At 37.7% G+C, this 24,745-nt stretch overlaps 2 protein-coding genes and 1 non-coding gene across 4 annotated transcripts in view; 1 reads left to right on the top strand and 2 right to left on the bottom strand.

Moving 5' to 3' along the window:
* Positions 1-23,205, bottom strand: part of LOC128885939 (uncharacterized) — a 57,607-nt gene extending 34,402 nt beyond the window's left edge. Inside the window, exons 1-5 of one of the 2 annotated variants that reach the window (XR_008459694.1) lie at positions 21,902-23,205; positions 20,358-20,405; positions 9,890-10,024; positions 8,545-8,996; positions 5,427-8,230 (exon numbers count right to left, since the gene is read on the bottom strand). Coding sequence is in view for 1 of the 2 variants with exons in the window: in XM_054140338.1 (XP_053996313.1) it covers positions 7,438-8,230; positions 8,545-8,996; positions 9,890-10,024; positions 20,358-20,405; positions 21,902-22,180 (1,707 nt within the window). In the remaining variant the exon portion in view is untranslated. Of the gene's footprint in view, positions 1-4,486; positions 8,231-8,544; positions 8,997-9,889; positions 10,025-20,357; positions 20,406-21,901 lie in introns of those variants that run through there. The other variant, XM_054140338.1, reaches the window with a different exon arrangement.
* A 223-nt stretch (positions 23,206-23,428) lies between these two features.
* LOC128885952 (probable 28S ribosomal protein S16, mitochondrial) lies at positions 23,429-24,304 on the top strand. The gene is made up of 2 exons (XM_054140383.1): positions 23,429-23,681; positions 23,954-24,304. Exons 1-2 carry the CDS (start codon positions 23,559-23,561, stop codon positions 24,227-24,229), a joined length of 399 nt encoding a protein of 132 aa, XP_053996358.1. The 5' UTR covers positions 23,429-23,558; the 3' UTR covers positions 24,230-24,304.
* Positions 24,305-24,475: 171 nt separating this feature from the next.
* Positions 24,476-24,569, bottom strand: Trnai-uau (transfer RNA isoleucine (anticodon UAU)). Its single transcript has 2 exons — positions 24,532-24,569; positions 24,476-24,511 (listed from the first exon to the last, which is right to left on the bottom strand). It is a non-coding gene; the product is annotated as a tRNA-Ile (tRNA).
* Positions 24,570-24,745: the final 176 nt, after the last annotated feature.

Consider the following 24,745-nt stretch of genomic DNA (forward strand, 5'->3'; position numbering starts at 1 on the left):
TAGGAAATCCGTATTTTCTGAAATTTTCTAACTCACCGTAGCTGCGCCTTAACAAAGCAATGTATAAATAAGTGACGGTAAACTAGAAATTAAGAACAAGTTATTGACAACTTATCGCTCCTCGCGGAGCCTCGTTTTTATTTCAAATCGGTACATCACCGTCGCTATCTTATCGGCGGTGTCCCTTTTACATGATTGTAAATACGCGCTCGGGAAACGTCCACGAGCTTCTCTACTGGAACCGTAAATTATTTAAATCCGCGTAATGATGACTAAGCAACTCACGAACAGATAAAGCTTGCCTCGGCGTAACTTACTATTCGTTACCATGCATCGAAGATGCTAACAAATAGTAGAAAGTAGCCATTGGTAGCCAGCGTTTCTGTTGCATGCTGCTTACATACCTGTTCTGCACTTGCCGTGCTCCAGTACGTTAAACTTTTCGTGCAATTTCATTAATAACCATTCCGTCGCTTGAAATATATATAGTTTATTGTTTTCAAAGAAATAAACGAAAGGCTGCGATGGAAGATTTTGTATAGACTCTAGAATAAAGCTAGAATAAAATGAATAAAATTGATAAAAATGCTATTGGAAATGGATACACGTTGCGATAGCAAGTAAAGTAAAGTAAAGTAAAGGATGTCGCGTTTTCTACCACTATCCATTTCAAGACACAGTACGTTTTCCAAAGACTCTGTAGCTGGTCCCCAGCTTCGCAACGACACACTTTCGATCCACTTGTCACACGACCGACAGCGAACAATTAAGAAAGGTCCGGCGATGGCTCGCGAGGTAGACACGGTAGCAATTGGCGAACGGGTTCGAATCAATAAAGTTGAGGCTCGTCGACGAGGAAACGTCGACGGAAAAGCGAGAGTGCGGAAAAGGCGGCTCGTTGATCGTATTCAAGATCGGAAGACGCATGGGGGATGAGCGTTCGGTCGCGCGACGAGGTCAGAAGCGAGGAAAGAGAAGGCAGAGCGGTTGTCGTTTTCGCCGCAAACCTGAAAATATCCATGTCGACCGGTATGTTGAAACCTGGCATAAGCTCTGGCCGGTTGCCAGAAGAACTCGGTTGGAGGCCATCGGCAGGCCAGAGGCGAGCGGCCTCGTCGCTCCGAACCTCCGATCGACCCCTCACAAAAAACAGTCCATAGACCGCCACGCTCAACTTGAAGACCGCTCAAATGACATTTCTCGGAGGAGGGGATATACTCCCTAGCAAAGAGATAGTACGTTTCTTCATTTTCCCAAATATAATCAGCAGCTAATAGGTCAATCAGAAATTAATTTTCTGGCTTCACATTCAATCATTTATAATTGTAGCTCAAGTCAAATGTTTCAAGTAACAAGTTCATTAAACCAAGTTTAACCAAATATTTATTTGTGATTTTGTTAGGTTCCATTACCAACCTTCCAACTTCTCGGAATTTATGTGTATAACCTAAATCTCAACCTGATGATCGTTACAATTTATTTATAATTTATACAAAGTTCAGTAACCTCTAAATATGCTTGTTGTTGTTCGTCTAACAGATTGCGAGTAAGCTTGACAATTATTAGGCGTAGAAATTAATTCTAAAAACTCTAAAAATTGTTCATTTTATAGTTGTTTAAACATACGTACTGCTAACTTTTATTCGATGTATTAGGTTGTTTCAACAACTTGATATATAGCACTAAATTCCCGATTAAGATTAGAAAGAGTAAAATCGGGAACGGTTATTTGATCGCAAAGCGGCAACTCGAGCTTGGAAATATCGATAACGATAGTAAATCCCGATTTTCATCTTATCAAAATAAACATGTGTATTCATTTTAAATACGCAGTTAAAAACGACGAAAAACAAATTCAATCCTATTATACCTATAATACCAATAAAATGTCTGAGCATAACCGTTCGGATGTCACCTTACAATGATATCTATTTCGTCACGAACGACGTATGAAACTGGTTGTAAAGTTGAATGGGAAGTAAGCCATTACGTTGAGTCAGGGAACTGTCCTTAATTTTCCATCTCTACGTTCCAAATTATTAGTGTAACATTACTTTGATCATAATTAACGCTGACCAAATTTCCAATTTCTCTTTTTTACCTATTACGCGTTATTAATCGCGTGTATCTTTATGTACTAAAGATAATAATTATCATTGATACCTGCGGTTTAGAAAATTATATTAAAAACGCAGATAGTTAGCGCAATAATATACGTTTCGATCTACGATTCAGGTTTTCTTTGGTGTAGAAAATTACAAGAGCTGACTAAAAATTATGAATATTCTTAGACAAGCATATACAGTGGTAAACAAAATTATCGACACAGACTTAAATTATTTGTAACTTCCTCTATGAATTCTCTACAAGGTTGAAAGTTTAAATATATCGTATGCCAAGGTGATTAAATAGGTATACGATAAAGAAAAATAGTGGTAAACACAAAGAAGGCCGATTTTCAGCAACATTGATAATGACAGGCGGCGATAAGTGATGTTGGAAACCTCGTCGTTATCGATGCAATAACAGATAAATACATATAAGTACATTCAAATATTCTATTAACGTTAAGAATACGAGTGCTCGAGATCGAGTCATTAATCTAAACTTTTCCATCTTTTGTTTCATTTGTTATCCTTTTGTACGTTTGGGGTTATTTTACTCCCTGTATTTGTATTCGTATCTGTATTTGTATTTATTTTGCCACTGTGAATATATGTTGCAAATAAGGAGGTATATGTATAGGGACGTGTGGCGTTCGAAACATTGCCACTATTTATGCGATAACAAATATAAATACAAATACATATGCAAATATTCAAATATAATTCGAAGCTGATTGGGGAAAGATTAGGGCTAGTCAACGATTTTTATTTTTAACCTACTTCGAAAAGGAGGAGGTTACTCGATTCGATATTTGTTTTTTTGTTTTAGTAAGAAATTATAATCCAGTAAAATGAGTTGTAATACTTTTAGCGTTCTTATGTTTTTGCATATATTATCCTAAATGACAATGCTAGCACCAGCTGCTTGTGTATTTCATTTATTTTTCACTTACTAATACACAAACTTGAAACGAGCAAACGACGTAATTGCGTCGAGCACAATTACCTTTAGTGGATACGAACCTTGTTCCACAGATAAAACAGCTCGACAAGAAAGTCAAATTATTATTCTTCGAGACGACGAGGACGGACTTTGGATCGTGATTGACATTCTATAACGAATACGATTTATATCGAAATAACGGAAGAACTTGACAATGTACGAAACGAAGATACTTGGCTCGTTGTTGTTTAAATTGATCATTAGGAAACCGTGACAAATGGATAATTATCCGAGCGCAATGAGCTCGTAATTCCATTTACGATACTGACGTAAAAATGGCCAACATTGTTTGAGACAAAAATAGGCAAAATTCTTATCTAAATAACAATTTCAATAAAAGATGGATAGAAACTATACTTGGAATCGTCGAATGAAATATTAAGAATTAACTGTTTAGTCGAATAAATGAATGATTGATAATCGAATTATTCGTCATCTTTCATTCGGATAAAATCTTGCCTATCTTTGAATTCAGACAGCAGATCGTTAAAATATATGTATACATAGATTAAATAAATGCTACGCAAGGAACATTTTATTTCACTTCCCCTTATTATGTCTCTCCTCCCATTCAGTTTTCTTGATAAACGAAAAAACACGCACAGTGACGGAGATAAGTATTGGCAGACAGCGATTCTCGGAATGGGACTAATCGTAGAACAAAAATCACCACTAACATTTCATTTTTGTTACAAATTTATTATCCCGTAATCAAATACAAACAGAAATCAAACAAACTTTGATGTATTCAATGATAAAATAATAATAATAATAATGCAAGTATGTTTTATGAGAAGTTTCAAGTCTAACATGTATTAGCACACTGCATTAAATAATAATTTAAAATAATATTACAAAAATATTTCGAGTAGAGAAAATAGCTTCATATTTACAGGGCTGACATATAAGGAAATAATTAACATCAAAATTTGACCTATTATTATAAGTAATAATTTGGCTCTGTCAAATTTTTAAAATGGTATGTTTTCTTAATCATAGGTTTAGTTTTTAAGCATATAATATCAATTAGAATGTACAATATTAGTAAAAAATGTTACAATATATCTCGCATTATATCAAAAACATACTAATATAGACGATGCCTTTAATTGAACACCCACCTTCTTTTTCACTACATTTTTTAAACAATATTATATTTTACCTCTCATATTGTAAAAGTTACGTTCAACTTGAAACTTGTTACCAATTTATTGTTTGTTACCATTATTATTATTATTATTATTATTATACTATACTTGTATCATTATTTAATTATCAAATACGAACAAATTCTTCTTAACTGCTGTCACTATACTTGAAACTAAAAAAAATAAACAAAATTCATCTCAAAGCACGAAAAGCGAATGACCTTTGAAAAGAAGTCATTCATTAGTCACATTACCACTTTTCCTAAATATTTTCCAGAAAAAAAAAAAGAAAAAAAAACCGCGCAAATCAATTATTTTGTTCACTTCAGATATTTCGTAAAGTCGATGAAAACAATCGAAAGAGAGATACGAAAAACCACTTGTTTCAAGTACTGGAGAAAAAAATGATAACGACGGAAGTGATTGTATAAATAATCTGTCTTCGATAAACACGTAAATCGCTTCGGCACAAAATTGCCAATTTCCAGTACAAGTCCATCACATGCATTAATAGCGCTCGTTCCATGGTCAAATCGGAAAGGTTAGTACACCGCTTCGTGAAGCAGCCGTATCGAGCCGAACTGAACCGAGCACGTAGATGCAAGTTGAGTAAGTGAAAGTGAGGTTAGGTTGGTAACATCACGTGGTGCACCACGGGGTCCAAACGAGGTTAATCGGGAGACCGAAGACCGAGCGCCGGCGCAACCAATCATCAACACAAATGCGTCCTTACTACTCTATCTTTCATTTTTTTTTTCTTTTTTTTTCTTTTTCAAATAACATTTATGCATTCTTTCGATAGACATCATAGTTCATTCGCTTTTCCCTGCTCAAGCCACAACGTCGACCGAACGACGGAAAAAATGCCATCGTCACTGGCGATAATACACCCGTCCGTCCAAAGAAAATATCGAATGACCACGATCAAAGTCAACGCAAACACGTCCGACGAAGGAAAAAAAAAAAGAACACGTTTTCGTATTGGTTCGATCGGCCGCCAGTCAGCGCTGAAGTAGAATTTGCGCGAATTTTGAAGAAAAGCAGGAACGGGTGTTCGGGAATACGATAGAGTGAGAGGAGAGGGGGGAAGTGTATCGAGCCCGCGTCAAGAAGAGCATTCTAAAGATACTCGTGCGTTTGTTAAGTAGAGAGAAACGTATCGATGCTTACCAATCAGTGGAAAGATACTAGGTTGATCGAGCAACGACTTGAGACTGTTTTCAACGAGGATGGGAGATGAACGGTCCTTGTCACTCATTTCACGCACTGCGCCACGAAGTCGCACGTTCCGAGGTACTACACACGCACACACTCTGTTCGTACACGGCACACCGCACGGGAGAACGAGCGAGAGATGTATAGATAGACTTTATATATGCGTGACAACGCGACACTGCGAGTGTATACGAGAATACGAAACAGGCACACACGCGGTATAACGTGTAATAACAGCGTGAACGATGATGGGAACGATGTGCCTCCCGTGGGACACGATTGAATGACGTTCTTCCAGACCGGCAGAGAGAAAAGGCGCCCGCACCCGAACCTCTCACCTCGTCACGCTGTTTCTGCTATCACCCGAGACGGTCGCGGCCCGTTCGAACACTCTGGCCACGTTAAAATAAACGCGGAGCGCCTACCCTGTGCACGGTGCTCTTGAAAATCAATCTAAAAGTGGCTCGGCTGGTGGCGCAATCTCCTGGCTGCCCACTGGACCGACTTGCGACAAGTGGACGATGCCTGCCGTACTGATAACGAATACTGTCTTTGCTTTTGACTTATCGTCGTGCGCGCGCATCGGTTTAACCTCCAAATCCCCTCTGTCCCGCTACGCCGCGTTAGACGGTGTGACTTCTTGACCACGATTAGCTATGGGACCATGGACCTGAAACACGGTACAAAGAGTAGTATATCACGAACAAAACGAACGGAACCCAAATTGTAGGGGGAAATGACCTCTAGGATAACCTTCGGCCATCTTACTTTGGTCAACTAGTGACCGACTAAAACTGGTGCCATGTGATTGGTGCGCGGCAAAATTTAAATACTGGAACATTGTACGACTGGTGCTAAAGTTTACAGCGCTCTTGTATGCGCGGTGAGTAAATCAAGTACCGGTACACTCGCTTCTCTTTAAATATCTTTCGATATTAAATCGACAATTATTCATTGAATTATGGTAGTTGGAATGTAAAATGGTATTTTTATCCAGAGAAAAGTAGAAATTTAGATTTTTAACTATTTCACGACAAACTTGGACGGCTTGCTGAGAGATGGCGCCACATTTTCAATGTACTAATCGACAATTATTAGTTGAATTATAGTAGTTAGAATATGCAGAAAAAAGTAAAAAATGTGAAAATATGTAATTCACTGATGTATCATTGAACCATTCATTATTTAAGGCTGGGTGCTTACCATAATCTATTGATATGATCGAGTAAAAAAAAAAATGCTTTTTTATTCTTCTTTATGTACAAATTTATTAAACATAAAGCAGATTACAATTCATGATAAATTAATTATAGCATATCAATACCTCCAAATACACATTGAACTCAAACATTGAATTAAATTTGAACACCTATTTGAAATATTTGTGAGGAATGCAAGAACACAAAAAGGTATTTTACTGAAAATCATATCTACATGTTAATTGTCACCTTATGAGAAAAAACATTTTCAAATATAACGTGAATATATTAGTAAAGTGCTTATTTTTGGAATTAACATAATTTGACTGTATTTATAATTCTTGCAAATGTAAATGTTTAATACAAACTTTACCAAATATTTTGCTTCAGCTAACAAGAATCATGTATTTGTCTTCTAACGCATACGATATTCGCTGTACTCGAGTGCACATCAAATTCCGAATAATGTTTTGCAGAAAATTTTATCCTATGTAGCGTATCAATTTGTTTACAAAATTCTTATCAAAGTACGAAAAGCGGAAGACCTTACAAGTCATGCATTAGTTACATTACCACTTTTTAAAAATATTTATACAAAAAACAAACAGAATGCATAATTTGAAAAAATATTTACAGAAAATTACACTTTACGATTAAGTAAACGCGCTCGTCATTCGGTCCATTCATTCTTTAAGGTATCAATCTGTCAAATACATTTGCTTAAGCTATTTATGTTTTGAAATCATTTTACATAGTCATGCAATCCTTCAAACCCAAACACTCAAAGATTCAGCTGTTGTCTGCGAAGTGGAGAAGCTATTTCGATGATGTTTGAAGAGAGCTTTAATTTCAGCTGGAGTCGAAGACCATCTACGATGTCTTGTTTTTTCTAAAGGTACTTCAGGCAAGCCAATCTCTGTGTGACAACCTCTAATGGGTGAAATTGGTAGAGCACTAGGTAATCCAATTTCTTGAAATGAACACATAGAAGAGAACCCGCTTTCATCCTCCACGCTGCTAACGCTGGCAGCTGGCTTCGACTTCAAACATCTATCCTTTGGTTTCTTTTCAACTTTCCTGGTACACTTATTTGGTGTAGAAGTTGGCGTAAACATGAATGCACAATCGTGTTGTGGCAGCGAAACGTTAAAAAAATTATTGTTTGGAAGACCATCTTCTTCTTCGGTAGTTTTACTGCTTCCTGAATTGAGAGAGGTAGCATCGATGGATCTTCTAACACCCGGGAGAAGATTCTGTAAATTTCTATCAACTTCCACGCCATTCAATGACTTTAAGAAGCAAGTTCTGCTTTCGTTGTCTGTACTGCTTGATTCGTTTCCATGATCACTGCCAAGGTGTCTGGTATAACCATTACCCTCTTGTGATGTTGTAGATGTTACAAAATTACCATTTTGTAGCGAGAGTGAAACTTCATTGTGGTGATTGTTGTGACGGTGATGGTCTATTGGTGATGGAGAGGATTCATTATTTTCTAGCGAAGAGATTCTGGCCAGATCAGGCTCTCTCATTGCTAATAATGACTGAACAGTTCTCATTAGCCTGTAACAATTAATTTACAAAATTAATACCTTAAAATATCATTTGTCCTCTAGAAATAAAAAAAAGTTTTAGAGGTCTATGATACATAATCAAACATTCTGTTTTGTGTAATAACATTTTTGGTGCAAACAAGTCCCTGAAGAAGTTTATATTATTTTTATTATTATTATATTATAGTTTTATTATCTTTTTTTTTTTCATTCAATTTGTCCAATTATGAAAATCAAATAGCCGAATTAACACCGCCGGTGATGGATCCTGGCGCTAATTTCCATCAGTATACGAATAGAAAATTCAAGCTAGTATCCCCATACCTAAATGCTTCTTGGGAGAGTTTCTCTGGTGGTACATCGTTCGGATCAATCTCCACTTGTTTGGGTCTTCTGTAAACGACACCTTCGTACGTCTTATTCGTTTCCTGAGATTTATTACGCGGTGGCGTGCAATGCACCGGATCGTTCCTACGCAGAACGGACCAAGTAAATTCGCGGAAGCCTGTGTTGCATGGCGAAATCTGGGTGACGGATTTCGCCCTGGTGAAACGCGAAGAATCCGAAGAGGAAGACGAGGACACCGCAACGCCATTATTCGGCGAAGAATCTCCGTGCACAGCGTGGACACTTCGACTTCGAGGAACTCGTGAAGTCGAACCTTTATCCTTATGATTACTCTTCTCGTGAAGAATATCCAAGCTTTTACGGGCTCGATCCAAGAAACGCACCACTTGCTCCATCAGGGAACGATACATGTGTCTGTTTGCCTCTATCTGGAATTTTAACGAAAAGAAAAATGATTAAACAGGAGTAATATAAGAAATGGATAAATAAGTCTCAAGTTACAACATGCGAAAATATAATTAAACAATTCGTTTTTAAAGATTTCTAGAGTACGCGCGTACTTAATCCGAGTTAACAGACCTCAATCTGAACCGGATCTCATTCCACTTGATATTAGTCACATCGAAAAAGTAGTTTACTCTAAAGATAGTGAAAGTGTTGTGCAGTTAAGAGAAGAAGTCGTAGAGCCCTTGGACCGAGTGAAGTGTCAGAACAGAACACATTAAGTTAAGTTTTAGCGTCTCCTTCTGATCAGCCAAGCGGCTATCCATATCGTGTGTTGCAATGGGGAGGTCACTCCCAGTAGTATTTGAATCGATAAACCTAAATTCAAAGTATGTCGCCTAAAATATGTTTTAAACGCTTGTATTTATAAGTGCAACAACCGTTGTGTCTAAAAAACTTTTTTAAAAATGAATTAGCTCTAAATTAATACTTGTTACGCAAGAATGTTATTTTGCACATAATTTTCTTATCAAACACGCCATAAGTTTATTTGTTATTATTATGCTCGAATATGAGATCAAAAATGTTGTATTACAGTATAAGTAAAAGTTTTGCAACGACTTTTCCTACAATTCCAATTAGTTTTGCTTGGAGATACGACCCGTGCGAATACACTTGTCCCTCTGTATACTTAATTCAACTAAAAGTGATAATGTCACGAGTAGACGGCGATAAAGCGTTATCTCGAGAGTTTTCGGCGTGGAGTGACCAGGATTAAATAATCGGAACAAGGTAATCTGGTCGAGGGCATTGCCAGGTTTCCCCTTGTAAGTCAAGTACATGCGTCAACGATCGTTATACGCGATTACATACAAACCTGTTTCAGTTGCCACTGCAAAGTTTCAATCTGCGTCTGAAGGAAAACACTGTCGATTACTTGTACGTGAGGCGTTTGGTTCGACGTCAAGGCGGTCTGCAATTTTCGGTTCTCTTCTATTAGCGACTGGCATTGCTGTAACATAGCGATAAAACTGGTTAACGATAAGCGATACTTGTTCGAGGAACTATGAACCTCGTTCATAGTTGATTCGTAGATTGTATAGCGTGAAATAAGTATGGTTTAACTGAACGTTAAGGGGCGAAATAGGTTTAAGCTCGAAGATTTCGAAAAGAATAGTTGCAAGCTCGAAACGAAGGATATGAAGAAGAAGGATTACTATATGGTGCCGGAATCGCTGATTAACAAGGAAGAATTGGTAAAATAAATTCATTACCGATCAATAATATTTAAAGTCACCTATTTATTTTTCAGAAAAATGTGTTCATACGTTAAAATTACTATTGAAATATAATACTATTAGAAACTGTTGTCTCGATTATGAATACAATTTTTATTATAAACAAACAAATGGACGAAGCCAAACAAAATAACCTGTATCTAAGTGATACTTTTGGTTTGTTAAAGTTTATAATTTAAAGTTGATCGCGAAGAAGGCTAACAACGTCAGTGTTTAAGTTAATGAACTGTTTAATCGGTCGTTGCTCTTAATACCGACATTTTCCTTTATTTAAGAACGTACCAGAAATAAAACAAACTTCGTTTCTTCAATTTTCAATATTCTTCAATTTCAATATTAGCAAAAGAAAAATATTCTGACATCCGAACAACTTTCCTAAACGCAATAATCATTTTTAAGGAGGAAAGAAGCGCGATGTATGCACGCGTTAATACAAGGTTTCACCTTGTGTAGGAGATTTTCACACGGTAGAGTGAACACAAAACCAACGTTACCAGAGCGTACACTTATTTTATTGTACAACAAACACCGCTTTTCCAATAACGATGTGTATTACTTGAAACAGCACTCTGTTTCAGCGAGTAACATTTTCATCGAACAGTCGCATTTGACATTGCAATGTTTTACATTGTTTATTATACGCTGTAGCAAATTGGATAAGACTCGATAAAAGGAATGCAAGAGGATGCTGAATAGAAACTATGTACATATTAGAGGAAATCTATTAGGGAAGGATGGGTTAGTTGTGGACGCTAAAGGAAGTTTTTAAATAAATCCAAATTGTTGGTAGTAAATAGTTGTTCTTCCACTATTAAATGTTGATTATTCATCTATTCGATACCGTTAACGAGTAATTCGATAGTTATCACTTTTTGAAAATAATTTTTGGTTAAGATTGGTCTTTTTAACGAGAATGCTATGAATTTATGAAAAAAAATGTTGCTCTCTTGAAAAAGATTTTGTAGTAGACACCTAAAACTAATGCCATGAATTTTTCCAGAATTTGTCCAAGTTTAAATAGCCAAAAACATCAGAAAACACCAAAACCTCACAAACTGTTGACTGTTACGGGTCCGATAGTTTTATTTCCATTAAACATTCATCGAAGCTACACAACGAATTTCAACGATTCCAGTCACGAAGCTATTATCGAACAAACAATTATACATCGAACCGTTATACGAGTTACTAATCGAACCTTTCTTAAGAGCGTAGGAATGAACAATGCACACCTTTGATCGGTGCTCCCCCCTCGCAATGAACATTAGCATTTTTCCTTTTTCTTTTCGGTGTTCGTCGTAAAGACGGGCATAAAGAACTCCGAAGAAACACGAGGTTTCTGACATTTCCATACAATGGCGGGAAAAATACGGTACGAGTTGCGAGATATCCGGCGATGGGCTATGGTTGATAACGAAGTCAGGACGGGAGATGTTGAAAGAATCGTGCGTTCATCGTTCGAATCGGTCTCCGCGTTCGCCTCTATCATCGTTATTAAAGAGCTATTCTAGTCTAGAACTTTCGCGATATAATGGTCATATTTAAACATATCTTAACAAACAAAAGTGAGTATAGTAAATTCAGTACTGATTCTATACAATTACGTTTTCCTTTGTATTTAAATATTATATTTAAATCTCGAAAAGAAAATGCTCGAATTTCGACCCTAACAATGGATGCTCCCTTAACAGTTGATACTTATTTTTGAAATTCAATTCCACAATAATGAAAATTCAGTGCGACGATTACTCGACAATTAGGGTGATTGTATGAATAAATAATCGGTTGGGACGCGCTATCATTTTATCCGTGCGCTGTAAAATACGGCCCGTCATTGAAATAATTATAAACGGTACCGTGTGCGTACGTTGACGATCATTTGTACAAAGAGCCAACCAGTGTGTACAAGTAGAAACGAAGGAATACTGAATAATTCAGGCAGTGACCGTAGCGAGTGACGTCATGATAGTATTCAGCCTGTGGACGGTTCAAGCTGAGCGACCATGCGGAACCCCATCCGCTTGGGACCCCACTAAAAATTTCAGCTTTCCGTACAAATTCCCTTCTGCGGCTCGATACTGCAAGAAACCCGTGGAGGTCAGCGCGAACAAACCATACACAAAACCTCGAATCGTTACTTAAGGGATTACGTCACCTTTGTCACGGAAAAGAACCGCTTATTTCGTTATAAAATACACCGTTGAAAATTTTCTGCTAAATTCCAAATGCACCACCGTCCACCAATATTTTTGCGTTAATTTAAGGTACTCGTTTCGAGATAGTCAAGTTCCAAAGTATAATTGGAAACTTTTGTAAAATTACAATCTTACTGCTTTCGCACACGTTTCGCTACATTCGTAATACTAGAGAAGTGATTTGTTTATACAAATGCTATTTCTCGCTTTCTTTTAAGCGTGGTTTAATTGCGTTTTCATTGAAATTGAACAAAATTTACGTGAAAATCTGTGTGTTCTATAAGAGTCTATGTTAAAATCACAAAATCTTGATGTCGTTTTTCATGAAATTTGGTTGGTCAATGTGAATCGAAATAGGCTCGTATGATTAATATTTAATCAAAGAACAATGAAACCAAGTTTTGGTAAGATCCTTCGTTAAATAAATCGACGAAACAATTACCTAAATTTGAATGAACGTAAAGTATTCAGAGCGCCTCTGGTGGCGCCAACGTTAACCAAAGCCATGGAAAACTCGCTGGGCGCGTTAAAAGACGCAGGTGCATATCCGGTGGGTGAAATCGGGAACATGATACGATAAACGAAATATGTAACGGAATGAAGTTATAAAAGAAGAAGACCAAAGAGGAGGGGAGACAAATACATTAAGGGGTGATTCCAAAATGGCGCACCGGCGCCGAATTTATTTTTGGTGCATTCCATTGAAACGAACAGAGAGGTCCAGGCGAGCTAACGCGCAGACGATGTTTCGCTAGGAAGATCCCGTGGCTCGTCTTGTTGGAATACTGAAATTATTCTCTACCCCTCCGTTCCCCTCTTTCTGTCATTTTCTTCTCTTCGCACTCGCTATGCTCTCTTTCCGTTTCCGCTTCTGTTGCCTATTCAAAGCCATCGTCGCAATGTTTTTTCTCGATAAACGGACAACCGTTTCACGCGCGTTCGCGATTTTATCCGCGGCCAATTATCAACTTGTCTGCGCTATAATTGTTTTCTTAGTTTATTCTCGGTCGACTCTGTTATCATTTTTAACCGAGTTCGAAAGAGGAGGAGATTCTTAATTCACGAATAACGCTGCAAATTCAAACATCGAGGCCTATAAGCATCGCAACACAGTGACGTTAGAGTTTGACAAAATGAACGTCACGTACATTGGAACAAACACTGATGAAACAGTAATATTCAGCGATGAGAAGAAATTCGATTGAGACGATTCAGATGGTTTATAAAATAACAAAATGACGATTAAATATTTCTACTTAAATTAGAATTACAAGTAATAGAATATAGAATTAATTTCAGAATTAATTTCTAAATCTAATATATTCAAAGTATAAATGTTTAAAATTGAAAATTGAGAAAGTTATTTGTTAAACAGTACAGTGGGTGGACACATGCTCGCCAGAACGCTTTATTTAATGGAAAGTCTGAACACTCGAATTAACGTGAACGCGTACGTGCCACGCAAACGCAACAAATCTTATTCGTTGAGCATCGTATCGTCGAATTCACACATTAGAATAACACTCGCGTAAAATGTAATTTCCGCGCACAATAAGATGTAGCGACAACGCGCACACTGAATATAAATTACCGGAACGATGATTCAGAAATCGCTACTTTGGCACGATCGATGAATTTAACACTCTAATGAATGATAACACTTTCCAGTCGCACTTTCTTTTTCATTCCAGGCATTTTTTTCACTTCGGTGGCAATCAAGTTCAATTTACTTTAAACTATTCTAACAATTTCTTCTATAAGAGCCTACATTCGCAGTAATATCATTGCTTAATTTTATCTTTTTATTGGAAAAAACGTTATAGAAAAATGGCAAAAAAATTCGAAGAATATCGTTAATATTCAACGAAAAAACACAAAGTGCGTAAAATACAGACAGTTTCGATAATTGTATAAACTCTAAACTCAGGCCTAACCCTTTTCTCAATAGCCCGTAAATGTTGAAATAAACCAAGATGGATTTAGCCCACTTTCGTGATGAATTGCTCATATAGAACAGTTGAAAAATTCAACCTGAAACGAGAGAAAAGTAACGGGCGTGCAATAAACAGTGCGAAAATCTAGCGACAACGTTATTAGACAATGGGGTCTGCCGGATGTAAATCGTGAGAATGATTTTTCAGTGACACTGCAGTCTTGAGTCTTATCTGTTTCGCGCGTAAACACGATCTCATTTGCTGCGGGTAATTAAAGCGCTACTTGTTTGTTACCGCTAATCAGATAATTAACGGTAACAAACCGATCGGAGCGAGCCGGGAATTATTAATAGAAAGTGGAAAGAGAATACACAATCGCGGCGTATTATTTCGCTAAATTCACATTAAAATAATTAGTGTAAAAAAGAAAAAACGTTCTCACGACGCGCGACGCGATGCGATACCGTGATTTGTGTAACAATTAATGGTGCACCGAACAGAATCCTACGAGTTCAAAGCAGATTCGAGTAATTATCCTATTGCCTGACCATACATACGTATATTCTGCGAATATAAAAATAATATTTATGGTTTCATGCACCTGGAAACGAGCGACGGAACTTTTCGGTAAGGAATTTCTATTTTTCTTGTATTGAAAACGTTTCGAAAATTGAGTCCGTAACCTCGAATGAAACAGAACGAAGGGTGCATAGATAGCGATTTTTTCGCAATTTTGAATGAAGCCCTCCCAATGCAATGTTCGACGGTATTTAGCTGCGAGACGGTAAACGCGCGAGGGGCTCCGTTTCATGGAAATTCGATGCACTTCTCTCCTTTTTAGCTGCATGCTAAACTGCGACCTCGGGTCCAAACATTTCTCTCGTGAACGGAGTAATCGTGAAACGTAAAATTGCACATGGATGAAGAGGAGGAGGAATTCAGTGGGGCAGAAAATATGTTCGTCCGGTCGACGGAAGGAAATTGTAGCCGGCGAACTTTCCTCGGATCCATCGACGATAGTTTCTAGCATCGCACGCGTTAAAACCTTTCAGCCGCGGTTTATACATACATATAATACAACATAGATCTTCATTGGATGCACGAGTCGTTCATTAGGAAAGCGTTCCAAGTCCAGCTTTTTGAGAAATGTAGATTCGGCAAACAATGATTAATTCTTTGCACTACAAGCTTTCTAATTTTTGCTGCTTTTTGTTGTGTTTAGAAGACCACCAAATGAATCGCGCGACTTTCGAAGAAGCTCGAGCGTGGAATGTTCGGGATGTAGAAGACGCTGAAGGCCGAACTACGGACGAAATTAGATTCCACCGCATTTTTTCTATCTTCTTTGTGATTTTATGCATTCGTTAGCGGGAAAATCGCGGCACGAAGAGGAAATGACGACTTTGATATCGTGAGTTTAGATTATTGATCCTAGTTTTGTGCGTGTAAGGCTTATCTTGAGAAATAACTTGTCTTGAAAAATTCATAATGAGTCGAAACGAGCGTGGTTCGTGAACCTAATGTTAATAGTTTATAGGTCGTGCGAATGCGTTTTACTCGACTCAAGTAACTGTAAAAGGCCGAGCTTACTTTACACGTTTCCTGATCTCACGAGGATGAGATCGCTGGTACAGCGTAGCTACAGTTCGAATTCACGCATGTACATTTATCGGTGCAACTGTATGTAATATCATACGCCAACAACTTCCACGGTCCAATGATCTTAATATTGAATATCAGATTGTAAAGTACGCCATCGACAAGCAAGAATATTACTGCGTCGAATCTGGCGCAAGAAAGAATCAGGTGTTTCAATGACAGAACATGCAGCAAGATCTCCAGCTTAACCCTTTCATTTCTACTAGAATATTAGGAGTAGAAATTACTTCTGTACCTTTATATTCAATCATTTATAACTCTAGTTTAAGTGGAAATATTTACTTGTTACATTTTGTTATATATCAAAGTACCAGATTTTTAATGGAATAATGCATGAAGCAAATGTAAATAATTCATATATTGCATATATAAACTGTAGGTTTAGTGTTAAAATAATATAAGAAGTAAGAGTGTTTTTCGAGTGAGGATAATAAAAGGAGTTTAGATATTCAACGAAATTGAAGCTTTATACGTCGTTTCATTGTTGGTTACTATTATCCATACCAGATTTAGGATAATTACACGGTTGAATACCAGCTTTCTTACCAGCATTGCAACAATAAAAGTCTCGGATTTTACAGCGAACACCGAACACTCGAGTCGCTTCCATTCTTTTGTAGACAACCTCTTATAAAACCATACGAATTAAGATCCTAGCCCTAATATAAGCAGGCATAAATCTTTTATTCAAAGGGACTCGAGTTTACGATTGACTACAGTACTCTGACAATCATAAACAGGAGAGTATTTACTGAAGTTTACCTGCCTTCGGGTTACACCTGCCTGTGTTAATGCAGTACCTGACCCACCCGTCGAAATACCAGGTAGTAGATACCTGAACGATTAAGGAAATAGATCGTCTTTCCATCCTAGTAAATTAAGAATTTCGCCATTTCGTCGAAGGCTTTGTCTTAAACGCACGTTGCGACGAGCAAATGTATCGGGTGACGATATTTTTATGCGATGACCAAAAATTGTGCAAAAAATTTCTTAACTTGCAAGGTTTTCTACAGATTCGAAGCTCCCACGGTCCAGTTTTTCATGGTTGGCATTAACTGAGGCTTTCAAGTGTAAGTCGTGTCCTTTGAACAAGATAGTCCCGCGTTTCGCACGCATTGCAATTAGGTTCTTCCAGGGGTCAAGTTACACACTGATATAGTGGCATGCTATCGACATATGTATATCTATGTCAACTTGACTCCTAAAGAAGCTAGCTGCAATGCTGCTGAAACATCGGACTATCTTATTCAAAGGACTCCGTTTATACCCGGAAGCCTCGGTTGGTATCTACGATTTATTTATAATTTCCAAGATGAATTGCGCTAGATGCTTTGGAAGCCCTAGTCTCTTTATCGCCAGCCATGATAATCCGCACGGGACAGGTTGGGTTGCTCAAAGGAAATCTGAGAGTAGCAAGCAAACTTTCTTGCAAGCTAGTTGCGCAATTTAGATTAAAATGTTCGACCGAGATCGAGCCGCGACAGACTATCCCGATAGCCAGAATCCTGTCGGCTCGTCTGTTCATTTGGTTTAGAACAGCTCACCCTGTATAAATTGTGAAAGGTACGCGAGCAGTGTTTCAAGCAGGTATCATAATGGCGCGATGGCGAAAGGTATACGAACAGAGGAATTAGTATCGCGGGCGGCGCAAAATTCCAGACGGCTTTTTTCACTAGGAAATACAAATGGAGAAAAGCATGAGATCAGAGGTGGCTTCGGCAAGGAGCGTGGGAAAACAACGTATGAATTCACCTCGTTCTTATGCTCTTCGTCCCGTTACCTCTTTAATATCTAATCTCGTTCGTTATCTCGCTTCGAGCGAGGATACACACGCGGTCTGTCCCAAAAATTTCAGAACTTTCTTCGCAATGATGGCATCAATGGCGCTATCTAAATAAAACTGGCTTCGTCACATTCGTTAAAGTTTTATTAACAAAGTCTGTTAAGCGGAATCGAGATCTGTTCATCGGTTATTTTATCACAAATTTAAAATCGGCGCAACACTTGTGACACTCGTCGAGAAATCGCGATGGAGTAAAGAGAAAAAAACAAATTTTATGTGATCTGCTTAACCCTTTGACTTTTAACAAATTCATATGAAAATCTGTATGTTCTGTAAGGATCCGTCTTAAAATTACAACATTTTCATATCGTTTTTCATTAAACTAGGACGGTCGATAATTGTTATTTTTTTTTTTTTTTGTTTTCTTCCATTAAATAAATCCATGAAACAACTATCTTAATGTCAGCCTAGATTAACATAAGCCAATGTAGAAAATTCTTGTTTAAATAGCAGACTGTTTCTAAATAGGTCGCTAGATAAAACGTTGAAATGTTGAAAAAAGTTCCCAGATGAAAAGTAAAGATTATCCCAGCTTTCTAGGACTAGTAAAGATATATCGATCGGCGTCTGAGCAATTTCCCGACTTGATGGAATCGCCGGTGGACGGAGCGCCGTGTTATTTTCGACTAGTTTCACCTACATATGTTTAACATTAGACCGCTTCGCTAGGAAGCTCGGCGTGGATTACGGGAATTTTCTCAGCAGTAACATCGATTGTGGCAAGGCGAAAGCGTGTTTGCGCTCCAGACGATGAGAAAGGAACAGGGATCGTCTATAATCGCATGTGCACGCACGTAACGACGCATTTTGTAATGACCCGGTGTAGGGCAGAGCGTCGTATCGTTGCCGCGCACATTATAATTTCCTTGCGACTCGTCCTCCAGGACAATCATTATTCCAGAGCCGTGGACAACTAGGTAACCTTTCTCGCTGCCGCCTCTATCCGCGATACTCGTTAATGAACAAACCATCAATCAAATTCTTCCGGTATAGCTGTCAGTCTTCTGGAACTACTGCCAACTTCCCTTCGGTTCAACGCGAACGAAAAACAATTGTTTCCCTTTAAATTTTATTCGAGTTTTAGGTATGAACGCGTTGCATACGGATATACATGTACACCGAGTACATCCGTACGAAATTATTGGCACACGCAACAACCACGTACAGGGTATTTCGTTTAACACGTTGACTGCCAGACACATATTCTTGAAAATTTCTACGAGGATTAAATATTATTTTAGACTATTGGAGACTACATAGTGAAATATCGATCGTACATGTATATTGTATCTTCGTAAAAATTCATGAATTTCATGGAGAAACATTTCCTTTGAAGACTTTCGTTCGAAGGCGAGTCACCTTTGTGTTGGCTAGTTTAAAAAGGGATTTCACGAGAGAACAGGAAGCGAGCGTGTAATTTTGGTTGGTGTACGAGTGTAAGCCGACATCCTGTTGGTCACGACGCGACGCATCGAAAGAGAGCAGGATGACGACGTCACAATAAAAAAAGACAACGACACGTTGCAGGTCACCATCGGTTAGCTGTTTGATGCGAACGCGCGACGTGCATTTGTACATACGTGGATATATGTATAGAAGCAAACGGGCAAAACGCACAAAGCCTGCAGCGAGTGGTATCTCTCGACTGATAATTACGGAAGGGGCTCGAGCGAACTTCCGTTCAACAAAATCCACCCGATGAACGCTTAAACGGACACACCTGCCGCGGTGGCTCATTCTCAAAGTCATTTCGGTATTTCATTAATCACAGTTGAATATTTGGTGTTGTTGAAAATCTTGACTCGAAGCTTTTGGCCATTAACTGTCAAGCTGTACACATAGATTCTGTAATACATCGGTATACGGCATTGGAAATTTTGTGTTAAATTCAACACAAATCACATGTCCCAAACGGTCCATCGATATTTTTTTAGTAATTTAACATATCACGCTTACGTCAATCGATAACATAAGCTCCATGTCTAATAGATTGACACAAAACGTTGATAACTTTAACAGTGTAATAATAACAGTTATTACAGTGGAGATTTGATTCACTTGTGGTATAAAGATTATCAGATAAGATAAACAGAAATTTATTCTACTCAGCAAATATTATAATATGAACTTTACTTTCAATATTTTGTTAGATTCTTGGATATTGTGTGGATTTTGTTTATTTTTTTGTACATTTAAATTTCTTATAAAGCCATAAAAATCCGCAGTCTACTAATTATAATCTTTATAGGTATAAGGAATAAATTAAAAAATGGAAAGTGTTTGAATATCAAGGTTACTCGCTACATCGATAAGTATCTAAGGAACGTCGGTTGGATATGGTCGTACGCAACATTTTCTCAGGAAATTCTAATCGCTTTATCGAATCGACAAAGGTTATTGACCATAATGGACTTACCTTTCGTAGTCTTTCCAATTCGTTAACATCCGTGGAGGAGTAAGCTGCCTGAAAAAAAATGATATATATGTCAATAGAAGTATCGAGAAGATTTTGATGATGGAATAAGTTTCTTTAATATCGGAATAATCGATGACCAACGGAAAACCTATTACAGATACAAGTATACAGGGTGTTTCTTTTAAATTGGAATGATTAAATATTTAATGTTTTTAAGAATACTAGTGATAGAGTTACGATTTGTCACATTTACTTGATACACTCTGTATACGGTTGGAATGTTAAAACTGAAACAATTTTTGCTACGATTGAGTCAGGTCAACAAAATGTCTACGATTGCGCAAGCCTGGCGAGAAATAACGATGATAATAAACGGACGTTTGGAAGTTTGTTGGAATTTTTGGACAACGGGCGAAAAACAAAAGTGTCAAAATAACTGAACTGACCTGACTGCCACTCGGCCAGGAAACGTTCAACCAACCAGCCAAGTGGCGCGTTAAACTTAGGGACCCAAGACAAAATGGACGTTTCCAAAGTGGCTTTCGACAATTCTACTCCAAGACAGTATACACAGGGTGTTTCGCTTAAAGGGGTTAAGTTCAATATCTCGCGAGGGGATAAAGTTATCAAAAAAATAGTTGTACGAATGTTATTTGGTACGAGAGGATAAATTATATGGGAACCACTGTTTCAAACCGTGCAATAAGCTTGCAAAAGATTGAGAACTGCGCCAACCCGTAAGGTAATATGCCAGTAAATGGAGAGGGCTGTTTACTTTCGGTATTTATTGCGGTAATATTGTTTCCGTGATTTCGAGTCCCGATTTCAGGTTGACCTGGCGGTGCACGATTTCAAATCGTTTCATGGAAACAATTGAAACGGGAACCATCGTGCGAAACAAAAGAGTCGGTCTACGAGTCGGAAAAGAAAAAACATTGGTCGCACTGGTGCCGAATCGCGGCATTAATAATAGGGAGGATTTTACCGCGCATGCGCCCGCTAAATACCATACCAAGCTTATTTAAATTCCGGGTAATCGTTACTCTATCGAAACTTTAATATTTGGCCACTTTACAATTTTTACTTTTCTTGCCAACTTCATGTGACAAACGTACATACAACAATGTTGTTGGATCTTTTTAACCCTTAAATGGCTCAAGTATCAAACTTCATCTCGGACTTTTACCATTTTTTTTTAATTTTTTGATATACATAACGTATATTGAATATATTTTACGAATAACTGCATCATAACTGCATATGCCTATTGATGATGTTTAGCATGTGTTCGTTATACTATTTTATATCACAAATGCATATAATCCGCTCAGTCTAGTTGTAACTGGCAAGTTTCATATTATCTTAATATAATTTAGCAAAAACTATTTCAACGATCTAAAACAACAAGAGTATAGAAAAAAATCTATTTCCTGACCCAAAATAACATGTTACCTCCATATATGTAGATTTTACACCGAGGTGTAAAAAATTAACTTTCGCCCCTTAACTGTCGTATCGACTAAAGAAATAAATCTGATATTTACCTGGTTCGTTTTCCAAAGGTTAGCGTTGTCCTTGGTATAAACTCGATTTCCCGTGGATGTTGTCGCAGTTCCAACATTCACGAGGGAGAAGAAATTGTTGTTATCGACGTTAACGTTAGAGTCCGTCTCCTCGGCGATGATGTTATCGACTATCTCGTAATCCAGGGACTTGGCGTCACGGCAAGTGGTCGCAAAGGACCGTGCGAAGCTGCTTTTGAAGAAATGTTCCAGTGACACCTCGCTGCCAAGAGCGAATTCCACTTTCGGAGCATCGCCCATGATTCCTCGTCCGTGTAACTGTCCGCGATCGTTTACGAAAACGGCTCGTTTGTTCGGCCCGTATCGAGGTTAAAACGTTTCCAAGTTCCGGCAACTAAATAACGACGAAAGAAAAAGGCTGGATCTCGTGCATCCCGCGAAAACTTGAAAGAGCAACTCCGTTAACCAATAAACGCGATGCGAGACGGTTTCGCGAATCCTGTTATTCTCACGATGTTCACTTGTTTTTCACAAATGGATCGTCGTACACGCCGATATCAACGAATAGAAACACTGTCGAGCTTGAAATTATCTGTTGTGTTGTACATTCATTAGGTTCCGTTGATCCCTTTAGCTTTACTGTGCGAGGGAACGTTGATACAACGAGTGAATTCGGAGCATCGTATGCATCAAGACACACAGCACGCCAGTGCGCGTCAAACTGACAACGAGTACTACTCTGCTATGGCTACGGCTACGGCTACGGCCACGGCTACCCGAGCCGAAGTGCCTGAAAGTAGTGGAACTAGTGGAAGTGCCTGAACTGACTGAACTGGGCTGAACTGGCTGAAGTCGGAGCCGAGCCGAGGAGACATTCGCACGGCAGAACACTGAAAGCGGCCATCGTGGGTGGACCGCGTCAGTGCTGGATCAAGGACACGTGGCACCCTTCAAACAATTTCCTTTGAAAAAATGTCGGATGGGTCATAGTTTTTGAATTATTAACGAACAAACACCGACCAATCACAGCGCCCGAGGAGCCCGCGCTTAGAGCATAGGCGTAACCCAGGACGCTCGAGCCAGCGAACAAGCGAGCCGGTAAAACAGCACGCGTTTATACCAGTGTGAGGTTGTAACACATGAATTGTCCGATTTATAAATAACTTTTTTTTTTATATTAAACGTTACTGATCAAAATAGGAGGTATTAAAATCTGTACATTTAATGAAGAAATTACACGTTTCCTGCCTTCAAATACGTAATCGTTAAAAAATTTCAATGACAATCGATTAATGATTATTTTTATCATAATTACCTCGTTAATTAATTACAAAACTGATACAAAAATAATCGATTACTACCGAAATTTTCAAAAAAGGAAACTATACAAACATATCGGCAAACTTCAGATTGTTTCGAAGCCTAGGGTTTTGCCCATCTCTGGGCTCGCTCACTAGTAAAGCCTAGTTATTTCTAGTAATTGAATCAGTGATCAATTGTGTCCACTGAATACAAGCTTATTCCGATCACTACCAACAAGATCACTATAAAAATGCTTCTTAAATTGCCATCTGGTGGCGGATATAGAAGGAGCTTTACAAAACGTTTGAGCAAAACATAACCTCGATCTATAAGTAAAAAGATTATTCCATAGAATAGTTTAAAGATTTTCGGAAAAATGCCACGATTGCCATTACATCCATCATCTGGAACCGGTATTGTAAAATCACTGTCAAAATCGATTCGATTTGTTCGTTATGGATGCTCAAACAGACCGTTCTACCATATTGTTGTAATGCATGTAAGTTTTTATTCTCCAAATACTTAGAGAAAAGTTATACGTAAAATGGAATTGATTATTTATTTTTTAATTCATCCATTCATTCTATCCAATTTAACGAATTCATTCTTCATGTATCACTTTATAATTGATAAAAAACATCAAATATTTCATATTAATTTTCGTAACTGGAATTAGTAATATTGATATTAGTATTACTATAACAAAATACCTATAATAGCTTTATTAAAATAATACATGTGCAATAGTGAAATTAAATGATTCTCATTTAGACTCGCTATGAGCAACGTAAACCTCCGATAGAGCAATTGGGCAGTTACGATCCTTTACCAAACAAATTCAATGAAAAATTAGTTGCTCTGAATTTAGAACGTATACAATATTGGATTGGACAACGTGTACATTTTTCAAAACCAGTTGCCGAAATCTTAGGACTCTCTGGTTTCCTCCCGATACATCCAAGGACATATATGACTGCATGGAGAAATCGGAGAGCCGCTAAACAAGCTGATGTAGATAGTACTTCACAGGCAGAGTCTGTAGCTTAACATTCTCCTTCTCTTTATTTCATATTTAGCTTATAAATAATGTATATATACAAATAAAATTGTTTTAGAAAGAAATACATCAACTTTATATAAAATTTAATATCATTTTTAAAGTTTAAGCTAGTTCTTAAAGTGAATGTATTATGTTTCAGTAATTTAATCTTATACACTCTATTATTATATACTTTGAATGTTATCGAACGAGAGACCATTAAAATATTTGTAAAAAAAAAAATAAAAAAAATATTCCCCAGGTGAGGCTCGAACTCACAACCCCGGCATTGCTCACAGATATACTGTCTTATAAGTACCGTGCGCTAACCGATTGCGCCACTGGGGATTTGTACTTTCCTGTTTCTTATTCATGTATATTGGACTAGGTATGAACATAATTTATTTAAATTAAAATTTATTTCGTTATATCTTCAAAAGAAGTAGTATAAGATTAACATATGATTCTTTTTAATTTTGTACTTCTAAACATAACCTGCGATATTGCAAATTATTTGTTTTTGA

Source organism: Hylaeus anthracinus, unplaced genomic scaffold (genome assembly GCF_026225885.1).
Source record: "Hylaeus anthracinus isolate JK02 unplaced genomic scaffold, UHH_iyHylAnth1.0_haploid 11982, whole genome shotgun sequence".
Lineage (NCBI taxonomy): Eukaryota > Metazoa > Arthropoda > Insecta > Hymenoptera > Colletidae > Hylaeus > Hylaeus anthracinus.

What these genes read in the sequence shown, in the direction of transcription:
- LOC128885952 (XM_054140383.1), top strand. Translation starts at nt 23,559, where the DNA reads ATGCCACGATTGCCATTACATCCATCATCTGGAACCGGTATTGTAAAA. An exon ending in ACCATATTGTTGTAATGCAT is followed by an intron (nt 23,682 to 23,953) that starts GTAAGTTTTTAT and finishes ATTCTCATTTAG; the next exon opens with ACTCGCTATGAGCAACGTAA.